The sequence below is a fragment of the Spodoptera frugiperda genome, chromosome 1 (genome assembly GCF_023101765.2).
Source record: "Spodoptera frugiperda isolate SF20-4 chromosome 1, AGI-APGP_CSIRO_Sfru_2.0, whole genome shotgun sequence".
In the NCBI taxonomy this organism is placed as follows: Eukaryota; Metazoa; Arthropoda; class Insecta; order Lepidoptera; family Noctuidae; genus Spodoptera; species Spodoptera frugiperda.
This window is the reverse complement of record NC_064212.1, coordinates 9661664-9674267: the sequence shown is the minus strand read 5'-3', so window position 1 is coordinate 9674267 and position 12604 is coordinate 9661664. Positions and strand designations below refer to the sequence as shown.

General features: G+C 36.0%; 1 protein-coding gene across 2 annotated transcripts in view; it reads right to left on the bottom strand.

Moving 5' to 3' along the window:
* Nucleotides 1–11353, bottom strand: part of LOC118273442 (T-box transcription factor TBX20) — a 34252-nt gene extending 22899 nt beyond the window's left edge. The window contains exons 1-2 of one of the 2 annotated variants that reach the window (XM_035590414.2): nucleotides 9802–11353; nucleotides 5415–5700 (exon numbers count right to left, since the gene is read on the bottom strand). In XM_035590414.2, coding sequence (XP_035446307.1) covers nucleotides 5415–5700; nucleotides 9802–10045 — 530 coding nt within the window. In that variant the 5' untranslated portion in view covers nucleotides 10046–11353. The remainder of the gene's footprint in view (nucleotides 1–5414; nucleotides 5701–9801) is intronic. The other variant, XM_035590417.2, reaches the window with a different exon arrangement.
* Nucleotides 11354–12604: the final 1251 nt, after the last annotated feature.

The following is a 12604-nucleotide window of genomic DNA, read 5'->3' as shown; positions in this document are numbered from 1 at the left end:
GGTTTCATTAATTAATCCTGCTTTTTCAATAAAATTTTAAATGCCCCAAGAATCTGTGTGAGATGAAAAGATTATCAAATTAAGTATTTATGTACCAAGTTTGTACAGAGCGTTACGTTACGATGCAATTACATTAATTGGTAAGCTACACATGTTAAGTTTTTCCTGTACTTACAAGGTGGTATTATTATTTTGAAATGCATAACACATTATTTAATGCATATGTATCATGCATGTATAGTAATTTCGCAGAGAGATACCTAAGTGGCCGGCGAGTTCAGATGTCGCGAGGTGCGTTATGTGTATTGTTTTACGGCAGCGGGTTCAGCGGGTAGCGGCGCGGTTTGTGAGTGAGTGGCAAGTGAGCGGCAATGGTCCTCGCGGCGCGTGTGCATTTCGCGCGTCGTGCCCACCTCGCGTCTAATGTCGCACATAAATCAGAGGTAACGCGCCACCTCGCCACCCGCGCCCCCGCACCACCTCGCCACCTCGCCACCGATAAAATTCCAAATTGTTTTCTCGCCCCCGGTGGGCGCCGCCCTCGGTTCGCTCTTAAACGCCGTTTCAAGTTGCACTTGTGAATCGCACTTTTTACTGTTCTTGAAATTGGCGTTGCGAATTGCTTTTCGACTTTGCTCGATCCAAGCTTTTATAGGAGTCGGTTATGTTTAACGATTGTTCGAAAAATTTGACAATGTGTTTTTTTTTTAAACGAACTATCGATGCGAATGGGCAGAGGCGACACGATGGCATTGGTAAATGCGAGCCAATTAGAAGATTAAGCGTTGACAATTACGGTGTCGGATCGCGATCGTATATCAACAATTATCGCGCGAGTGCGACAAATGGCGAGCTGGCCGAGTGCACGTGTAAGCGCGGTGTGCGCCCAGCGTTATCTGAACACCGAAGATATTTTAAACCAATGGATACGCCTACATCCACATCAATACCTTTTTGGAAAATTATTTGAGAATTCCACGAGTAATATACAGATATTTTATTATAATGATGACTATATACAAAACAAAGTAGTTTTAGGGCCTTTCCACTTTACAATGTCTTAATATAGCGTGGCATTAAACTTCATGTAAGGAAACTGGGAAGATATACGAGTAATAGTGTTGAAAAGAGAAATAAGGAATGGGCTACTTAGATTACAGACAGTCTGCTTATCAATCTTTCAAAAATTTTTAATATATCCTTGCCTTCCTGCTGTAGAAATCTTTAAGGTACTTATTTTTTCATATTTTACTAGATTTTTTTTATAATATGACGCATCCAAAAGTTTTTTCTTTGCAAGTTGCACTTTTAACAAACAGGATGGTACATACGCACGGAGCTGCAATATTGTTCGATAAATCGCTAGAACCTAGTTGTGGGAATTCGTAGCGCGATGGGCCATTACTGGTAAAAATGTCCTGTCGTGTCACATCGATCTATTACAACTGCTAAATATTACACGGCAGATTTACAATTTCTCCAGTTAAAAACAACATTTAATAATTCATTTATAATCGTAACTAAATTATGTATGTAACTTTCGTAAAAAAAAAACATTCGTACTTCTGAAAACTTAAATTATTGCAGCCATCGTTTCTAATTTTCTCACTAAATTACTTATTGTTGTAGCAAATGTGAACACAAAAAGATAAAACAATTTCGAGAAACATGTGATTTACATACTACGACCTGACTTCAAATATTTACACATCTGATTATAAAGAGAAGAAGAAAAAAAAGACAATATAAAAAAAAGGATTTATGTGGCACCCATTATAAAGGGGGATGTCAAAATATTTCACTACATAACACAGCTTCTATGAAACCACAAAGAGTCGACGAGTAATTTATAAACAACAGGAATCTTAATTTAGATGTTGTATGATGTTCTGTTAAGTTGAAATTGTTTTGTATATGTATGTATATAAGATAAAAGTATTTGTATATCATATGTGGAAGATTTACGATGGTTAGATGCTGGTGAGAAGTAAATCAAAGTGTGTGTTGCTTGCCAACTGTGTGCTCCAACGATTAGAGTTTTGGCACCGAGACCCGGCGAAAACATCTTCAGCGACCGGCATGATATCGACGACGGATCCTATTGTGCATTAGTAAAACATGTTAATTTAAATCTGTTCGCACTATTCTACCTAACGTACGTGTGTTTATGTAGCTCTATGCATGTAGAATCTAGTCATGTTCTCTTAAAGAACGTGAACCAGTTCATTGTTAGGTTTTATGTCTGGATAAAGCCTCTTGGCCTCTAACGGTCGAGTATTCTACAAAATCCCTTTACTTATTACTGGTTGTTATTTGATTGTTAACATATAACATCGACAACGAATCTGTACAAAAATAACTTTAGAAATGTTTGTTAAGAAACATTGTGTAATATCTTGTCCAACATATGTCTTGAACTTTTGTTACTGTTGTAATTTTTCTATTGTAACTATAATGTAAGCAATGTCAACTCATAAAGGGAATATCATAAAATATAATGTATGTGCTACAATCAATTTAACCAATAAACAAATCACAAGGAAAACCCGCACTGGTCAAAGCACAAAAAATATCCACGAAACGTAATAATTAATGACTTCTATTAATTCTGTGGCAGAAGTTGTCATTTCCGATATTATCAGTGTATCAATAAATTGTTCCTAATTTGTTGAACACAATAAACAAAGGCATCAGATGGACTCTCCGCTTATGAAAGCTTTTGCACACAAAGCCGCGTAATCGACAAACATCAAAATATTTGCCGAGCGGATGAAAAATGGGTCCCCGTTGAATAAACTAAAAGAGTGGCACACAACGCGGCAGGTTTTAAAACGGAGCTTACTGTAAACGCGATTAGCATGCCAACTAGCGACGGACACACCGACGTATTTACATTATTCTATTACTCGCCGCGATTATCTTTTGGGGTGAGATAATGTGTGGGGATTTCATTTTGTTACAGTCCTCCCTTTTGTACTTTTATGGGGCATGATATTAAATCAGTAATAGGGGTTTGATTGAGAGCGTTACAAACTTATTACTATAGCAAATATTTTTAGTAAACTTTACTGAAATTTTCGTGTTTTCAGCTGATACTGTGTACCTACAGAAGGTCGGTGCACCTGACTCGGTGTCACCCGGTCGACATATTGTGCGACAATTCGGCCGATCTCTGCGGGGCAATTCAATTACAGTGAAAGATCCCTCATAAGCGAATCGTTTTTCCAAGTCATTAATTTTTTCGAACGACACGGGGCTCCGCGTGATACGGCGGGGTGGGTCCAGGCGCGCGGCTATCTCGCGAGATAATGCTGATTTATGCGGGCGGCCGACGGTCGCGATTCGTCGCGCATCGTCGCCGCGACATGCGAATGTCGCGCGATCGCATCGTCGCTCGCGTCAGTTTGTTTAGCCGCTACCCGCGTTCCGCGCCCGTCGTTCATTTGTGACGGTTAGTTGGCGAGATTTATGCTAATCGACGGGGCCGACTCGGATAAGCTCGCGTGACGGTGTGTGGCAAATTGTCTCCCATTGCGACTTCCCAAAGCCCTTTGTAACGCCTGCTATCGCGCTCCATCTTTATAGCCGATACCGGCCGTATCAAAAGCATCGATAATGTGGAAAAAGAGATAACGCGAGGTAATTACGAAGATCTATCGCACCTAAACCTCCTCATAAAAACGAAACATGGCTACAATCTTTTTTGCGAACGGTTATTATAACAAATCAACACTGTTATTATTGTATTCTGTGTTGCTAAATTCGGAAATGAATGCGACTCGTATATATTTCCAGATGTCGTATTTTATGGTGCGTGGTAGAAAAACTGGACGCCCGAAGCGTCGTTAACTCGAGAACATTATAAGGAATAAATAAGTGAGGTATTAATACAGCTTTATAGTCCGTGAAAGAGCCTTCATTGTTTTGTACATTATACCCGGCCTTTGTTCACATTTATTTGTATGGAGACGACGTATTTAGCATTAAATAAATTTCAAGGCAAAGCTGTGAAATGGGTTAGATTCCCTAATTAGGCTCAGATATCGAGCGGTGGTGTATTGTGTGCGTTTAACGTCAAGTACAATTATATGAAACTAACCTAGGTATAAAGTAAGTGGTGTAGAGAGCTCAGCGGACAGTAAAGACGGCGGAGTGTTTATAGGCGGCGAGTATCGTGCGGTTTGTCTGAGTAAGCTACACCGTTATCAAAAGATTAGGTTTGCGAATTTGTCACGATCGGTGGGCTGTCGCGTTGATTTACGCGGGCGTCGATAAGCGTCGCCGGAGCGCGCCGCTCCGCCGCGCGGCCGCTACCGTCCTAGTGTTTCCTCGATAACACTTACTCACAAATCATTTTCACCTGCACGGACATCAAATTTAGCCAAGCAGGCTACTGCTCTATAGATTTAGTTGATTGTAATCTGACTTTTATGTGACACCAGTCCTTGCACTTCAAATTCAATTCGTTTTATATTGGGTTTCTAACAACTTTGACATCCATCACCGTCATGCAAATTTTCTTCTGTGGCAAAGCATACAAAGCCAAATCACCAATCACTCAGATTAGATCCAATATTTCAAAAGAGCTTCTCATATGTTCAGTAAAAACTAAATTTTATATTACCTAGGTAGGTACAGTAGTTTCGAAAGATCTCACTAGGGGATTTCAGATTTTAATGAGGAGAAAATTCCGTCGTTTCGTATATCGAGTAGATTATTTGGATCGCAATAATATTATGTTCGATTGATGTGATCGTTACGATTTTGATTGTAGCGTTCATTGTTGGTTGCGCGAGTGGCAGCAGGCGTGCGGAGCGGCGCGGGCAGGTCGCGGCGCGGTGGCGGTCGATTGCCCATTGTTCGACACCGCGCCGCGACCGACACGCCTCGCGCCGTCGCCTTCACTGTGCCACCTACCTTATCGCCTCTGAAACGCGCCGTCGATATTGCCTTGATCTCGTTAACCAACAATCGCGATTCGATTACCTACCTACCACAGAGATTTTAATTTCTCGTCAAGTTCAGCACGAGAGGCCTAAAAACAATTCGTTTCGTCATTTAAGTGGTTAATAACGCGTGCTTTATGTCACTTCTGCTTGTTACGAATCCGGCTCTCGGTTCGATTAATGTAATATTAATTGCGATAAAACGACTCTTGTTGTCGGCCATCCGTTTTAACGTAGATAATTATAATTCAATTAATTGTAATTTAAGAGATTTTCATGATTGATAAATCACAACGTGCCGGAAATCGTGTCTATAAAAGTGGTCATGTACAAAAGAAGACCGACGCCTAATTAATTTATATGTTCGCCACAGACGACTGAGTAGGCGTTGATAGATTGGCACTAAGAAATACTTCCCCATGGTTTTAAAGTCAATATATTGAATTAAATTAAAAACTAGAGACTTACCTTCCAGTCTTAGTGATGATCATTTCTGTTCCTAATTCGTTAAACTTGTCCCATAGTTCTTTAGTTTCGAGGTGGCACTGTATGTGTCGCATCTCCTCGCTGGACCATCGCTCCACGAGCTGTGGGTTCCTGGGAGGTGGCGATAGAGGCCGGGAGCCACTCGGGGCTCCGCTGGCGGACCCTGCTTCTGACGTCGACGACACATCTACGGGAGAATCTCGCTCGAACTCTGCGAGAGGCGGGGACGGGGAGCCCGAGGCAGAAGCTGTCGCGTCCACAAACTTTTCTGAAAGAACAAATGATAAACATTAATTCTCTTCCTACATAATAATATTATATCGCCAAACATGTGAGGTCGATAATGTGGCGTGATTTATAAAAAACTCAACATTAATATTGTGCTTCTAGTTCACACGAAAACCAGAAAAATATTTGTGTCATTAAAAATGTATATTTAGTTAAGTAGCTACTAAAACATTTCTTCGCTTTGTTGTAGAAAAAACCTGTCATCGTAATGAAGTCATTATAAAGTCACAATGTTAAGAACAAAACAATTTGGAACATATCTAATTTCTCTAGCACATAGTTTTCGCGAATATTTTATAAATAAAAATATAAATAGGTATGTGTATCTGTCCGTCCACAATCTCGCACTCTATTAAATGACAGATTGACAACCGACAAACTGTCTTTATTTATTTTTGGGAGTTATAAAAAGGTGCGGCGTGTCTGGATTTACTTTTCAACATGTTTTTGTTTTGTTGAGGCCCTTTTGTATAATTTTACGCGTCTAAATGAGTTGTGAGGATTCGTGAGGAATGGGAACTTTTTTCAGAGGGAAAACCTTGACTTTCGGTTTGGATTTCAGACAGGAAACAAGAGTTAATTTATTAGATACATTTTTTATTTACGACTGATAAAGAAGTACAATTTAAACGTGTTGTTGAACTTATTAAACAGATTGTGTTATTAATTTAAATCACTATAATTTACTCACAAGACTAATTTTTAATTTGAGAAAATCAAAATTAATATTTTTGGTTATAGGCGATATTTAAGACAGAAATCTTTACTAATAATTTGCAAGTAGCTACTAAATAAATATAAGCCTAACTTTATAATAGGCTTACAATAAAATACATAAAAAATTTCCCACCACCAACCAAGACGTTGATTACTATAACTATACCAGATGAATAGGTCCATTGTTAAGATAACTCTTATCATCGCTTCAGGTTGTAAATTTTCCTATGGTGAGTGGAACGATTAGCCAGTGACAAAGAGCGACCCTGAGGTAATCTCATAATCACCATGTTAGATATGGCAATTGTTATAATGTACTATGCCTATATATAAAAGCAAGTCAAGCTATACAAGGCCTTAACGCATTTTATGCTTTATTCTTTTGAGCTAAGGTTTGAAATATATTGAAAGGATTGGTGTAGTTTTATGTGCTGGTTCTGTACTATATTGCTAGGCTTGAAGCAATTGCAGTTGTAATATTAGTAATTAAAACATCGTTAGTAGAATTGCATATTTTTCTATAGTTTTTGTTTAAGATTATTGTAGTTTAAGGTTACGACTTACTAGTTATTTTAAAGTGTTATTTAATTTGATTTATATGTTTAACGATGTTTTGTGTGTTTTTTGTTCTATTTATTAAATAATTCGACATTGTTTAGTGCTTAACTAAAAATTACTTCTTTCTAGATTTTATTGGGAATATTTAAAAAATTACACTTCCTTCCTTTCGTATCAAACTCAACCATAGGTATTTAATCAATATTCTTACACGAATTTCACTAAACAATTGATTCTAATTATTATTACTAAAACTAAAATAGAATTCATCTTGCTACGCCGTAGTAACTGCTACGAAAACAATAAAAGTTAAGTATACTCCTAAAAAAATATATTATCTAACTAGCTAGAAAATATCTAACTAGCATTTACCACTTATTATAATAAAAGGTAGCCCTTGTATTATTTTAGACTACAATCTTATTCTAGACATATTTTCATTCAGATCTGTTCAGTAGTTTTAGAGTAAAGGTGATACAAACTTATCTATATAACACTCACATTATGATATTAGTAGGATAAGTAGTAGCAAGTAGAATAATTACTAGTTAGTTAACCGTTGTCTACGGATTAGTGTATTGTTTGGTTGTATAACAATTTTGACATTAAAATATTTCAATAACATTACATAAACTATTTAATTATCATTAGGGCAAAGCTAATTCATATCTGTTACATTTTTTTGTGAATTTCATGAAGCAGTAATTGTGTCCATGTGAATGTAGACAACTTATATGATAAAATTACCTAAATTGAATATTGGATAATACCTTGCTTAGTATCTATGAGCGCGACTCTGAAGTACGAGTCAAAATTTCATCGGTAGGTCGGTAATTTAATATGATTATTTAATCTGTTATTAAACTCATCATAGATCATTGTTTCATTGAATAAATGTGATAAAATATTTATTTAAATACATATTTCATTTAACTAAATAATAAGTAAATTATCAGTTATAGAAATTTGATATTAAGTGGCATTCTCTATTATATTTTTTCTAACTAACAATAAGTATCTTTCTTTTATTTTACAAGAATATTTCTAAAACTCTATTGTGTAAAGTCTTTTGCTCATGCTATTTGATAATTACAAAATAATTACTTATTTATTCCAAAAATGCTTACATTTTTATTTCTTGTTTATGAATATTGTGGTTAAAAAAGTTTTCTAAAAATAATACAAGAATGCCAGAAGATGGCCACAAAAGTATTCCACAATAACTTATAATCAGTTTTTCAACAATTTTATACTCGAACCCTTATTGATATTAATATCAATAAAAATGCTTTAGGCACCTGATAAATAATCATCAAAATATATGACGGGGCTTGATACCAAATATTTCTCAGTAAAGATATAAAACTTAGTTTCCATTTTTAATTTTATGACACTATCAAAGTTAGTGTAAGTAAAAGGCAGTATCATAAATTACCTTTGCTTTACCTTTTAAAAAGATTGAGTATTTTATTGGCGGCCATTGTTGTAAATGCGTGTTTGTCCATAGAGTATTAAAGGAAACTGAGCCATAGGTTTATTTATTTATTTAATTTATTTATATCTATAAAACCCTTCTCTTTATTTCGTGTTGTTTTGCTATTGTTATGAAGTATAAATGCTGTTTATTTATTTAAACGATATTTAGATTTATTTTTATATTATGAAAACGAAGAAATCTAGAAATACATGTCAAGTCATAAATGTAATCTGTAAGTAGTGTTTTTTTTTAATTTAACGTTGATTGATCTTAGTAAGTATAGTAATCTAAAATTTAATTAATTTAAGTACACGTACTATATTAAGTAATATGCGCTTAAAAAGTTTTTAATAAACCCTTTCCGATTATTTCTTTTGTTTATATTTTATGAATGATTTAAGTAAAAGATTTGTAACATTTTGCTGACAGTTTACAATAAATATTGCGATAAGAACAACAATAAATCATTGCAATCGATATGTTTATATTTTACAGAAAACCTTTAATAACAACCACGACCAATCGTTTAGAAAAACTACTTCTAATATGGTCATAACTGTATTTAAAATGTTGACTAATGTAGGCCTAGATGACACTTTTAACAAATTCAAATGCTTTATCATTATTTATTTTCGCATTTTATAAATAAGTGTAAGTAATAATTATACCTATGTACACCAATATTTGGAAACATTTTGTGTCCTTTGCTTAGGTAACAAAATTAAAAACTTCTTAAGTAGACGTAAAAGTTTCCAAAAAATATCTACAACCATACGTTATTAACGAACATTTTACTATTTCTATTAAAATCAATTAAATGTATAAAATCAATTAACAAAATTACATACTAATATAAAAAGGATTAACAAAATATTATTTAAAAAAAAACCATTAATTAAATTTTCTTTAATATGTTTTATACAAAATAAAATTCATGAATGAATTATTAAATATTGTACTTTATATTTATTTGCATAGAGTTCATTTCTTGCCCTTAACCTTGTCCATGAGAGCTTGTCAAACAATGTTTACAACCGCTAGTTCCACTTAATAAAGTTTTTATTGAACTTTTGCTTCTGAACCTGACTTGTTCTTATTGGAACGTGAGTTTGTACAACTTTCAACTGGCTAATGACTTTGTAAACTTCTTTGTTTTTTAATTAAGAAATTGTTGTTTTGTAGCTATATTTTTTATCATGCAGGTACTATGGAAAAAGTTGGTTTGAACGGTGTTTAATGGTTTCATTTGTTTAGTTTATTAGTGCATACAACGTTATCAGTTGGAGAACAAAATTGCTTAAGAGAGATATTAACAAGTTAAAAACTCACCTAAAGGCATAAGTGTGTCTTCTCTAGGGTCTCTGTGTCTTCGCCTCTCTCTCCTCTCCTGCCGGTCCCTGGCCATGATGGCAGCGATGGAGAAGTCGGTGGCGCAGGGGCGCGCGGAGCAGTCCTCCTCCATGGCGGGCCCCTGCCGCTCGCGGCCCTCTCCCTGCAGCAGCATCAAGTTGACCGCCTGCGAGCCCAGCCTGCCTACAGCTGACCACTCGACGTCACCGTCCGAACATCCCATCGATGTTCCAGTACATAATCTTTGCAACTTTCAACTAAAAATTTTATCGCAGTTGCCACTTCTAATGCTGATTCTACGAATATCGTCCAAATTAACTCCAAAATAAATAATCGATCGTCAAAAAATATTTGAAGTTCGAGTAAAACTTCAAAGATAAAGTATTTTTACAGGAATGCAGGCAAAATCACAGAATTTTCGAATAAAATCAAAAACACAAACTTGTCAGCTAGTCTACTACAGAACAACGCAAGAATGAATGATCGCTACTAAGTTCGGTATCGTAATCGCGGTGTGCAAGTTTCGTAGAGTGTGTTGAAACTTTTTACGCGCGCTCTGGACGCGGGTAGAGCGGACCGGTGCGGCTCGGCGCGTTGTCGACTCGACTGAGGCAGGCGGCAGGCGGCAGGCGGCGCGCCACAGGGAGGGGCCTGCATCGCCGCCCTATGCCACCACACTCCGACCACGCACACACAACCGCTTTTTTATTATTTCTTTCTTATTAAGTCCGTCCCGCTCGCGCTGGCCTCGGAGCTCGCGCCCGTCCCTCTCGCCGAGTGAGTTTTTCTCCGCGTGATAACTATTGAAATTCGCTAAACGGCTCACCGCGGCGCGGAAAAGGCTCTCGCGTTAAACGGTGAGCCGATTGTATCGAGGTATTTATTCGAATTACTCGGTGCGCCGACGCTTCACATCACTATTTATGCACTGCGAGAGCTTGCCGCCATCGATGGGCTGTGCTCATACGTCGATTACCGCGTTACAATATTCACGGCTATATCGTGTATACATAAGCCCTCAGCTAACTACATGATGCAAATAGCTTCGAGCTGATGGTTTGCTGCTTGCACATTCACATAAAATTCAATGACTGTGAGAGGAATATTAAGTGAGTTATTCAGAAATTGCGCACTCAATATAACAACTCGCGTGCGCGTGAGTTTTAAAAGAATAAATTAATCCAAAGTTTTCATTTCACATACAAAGTTTAATTAAATAGCTAACAAAAGGTATTAAAACCGTACCTATATGCCACAATCTAAAATCTAGAGGAAAACAACTAAACGGAAAATAGGGGCAAATTGAAAACATCCGATCGAACATTTAATTTGAATCAGGTTTGGATTTTCATTTGTTTTAATCTCTTAGTAAAAAATATCCGAAACCAGTGGCCGTGACTAGATTTACACTGATTAGAATCACTTGACTTCGCGTTCGTATCAGGCTAAATTAGCAGAAACTGTGAATTCGAATCTACGGCAATACCCATCCGGGCTTTGCAGCCCCTCTAATTCTATTGGTAAAGGCAATGTTATTGTAACCTTACCTCTCTGAAAATGAACAGTAACCGCTCAATTAGAGCGACTTTATAAACTTCATTATGTGTGCGGCGCGGAGGCAGAGTAAACAGTGGTACCTAATGCGCAATCAACGCCGGCAGCACGGCGAACGCGCGAGATTGCGACCACCTTTATAGCGTTAGATCAAATTTGCGGAAAATTAAACTCACAGACTTTCTCATAGTTTTGTATTTATAATAATTTATTACGTGCGAGGAGCTCAAACTAACCATGTCGTTAGGCAATAAAGCTTATCGGAGTTGAGCCGGTAATAGCGGCACAAATGGCCGTCGATACGCGAATTGTGACGAATCGCATTAATTATTTTGTTGATTTCCATGTAAGGCAACGATAATAACTGTTATTATTCGTTAATTTTGAATAGCCTTCAGTGTTTTGAATAAAATTGATTACTTACACGTTTTAAATAATGGTGGACGCGACCATGACTTCTCTCTTAATAACTTTAATCGTTTTTCAGAAGTTATTATGTGAAGATGTCGCTCAGGAGAAATATTGGCTTTTAATAAAATAAAATATTATACAATTAAAATTGTACGCGTTATTTTGAAGTAATTTTTACTTTGAATTACCTACTTTATCTAATTTGCAGATCTTGGTTTCACGATTATGTACATAGGTTCTCATTTTATGAATTGTAATAAAAAAATAAACTTTATCAAACTTATATAATAATTTGTACACAAATTATAATATTTAGATAAATAAGTAATACAGTAAGTAAGAGACACACACAAAAATAAATTATTGAACTAATGAAAGGTTATTCATTAAAAAATATTTGTTTATTAAATAATTATTTTTATTAAGATTACAAAGTCGTTCTGGCGTAAAGATTGGTCAAAGTTAAATTTCTCAAATACATAAAAATTGGGATATGGTAAATAACACATATAAAAAGGAATCTTTGTAACCTCTATATTTGTTCTTATGACCATTGGGTTTGATTAGCGCCAATCGTAGAAATAATGGAAAACCTTCTTCTGTAGAATCTTACATATGTAATTTTTAAAAGTTAACCCTGAAATGTTTGCATAAAATTGCAATTATTATGATATATTTGATTGAAAAGCATTATCAATGTATACCAACCTGTAGTTTAAAAAAAAAACAGGAATTAAGTAAGTTATTTAAGTATTTTTCTGCAAGAATGATAAGCATATTATAGAACCCAGATTTTTTTACCTACCTAGTTTTAGTT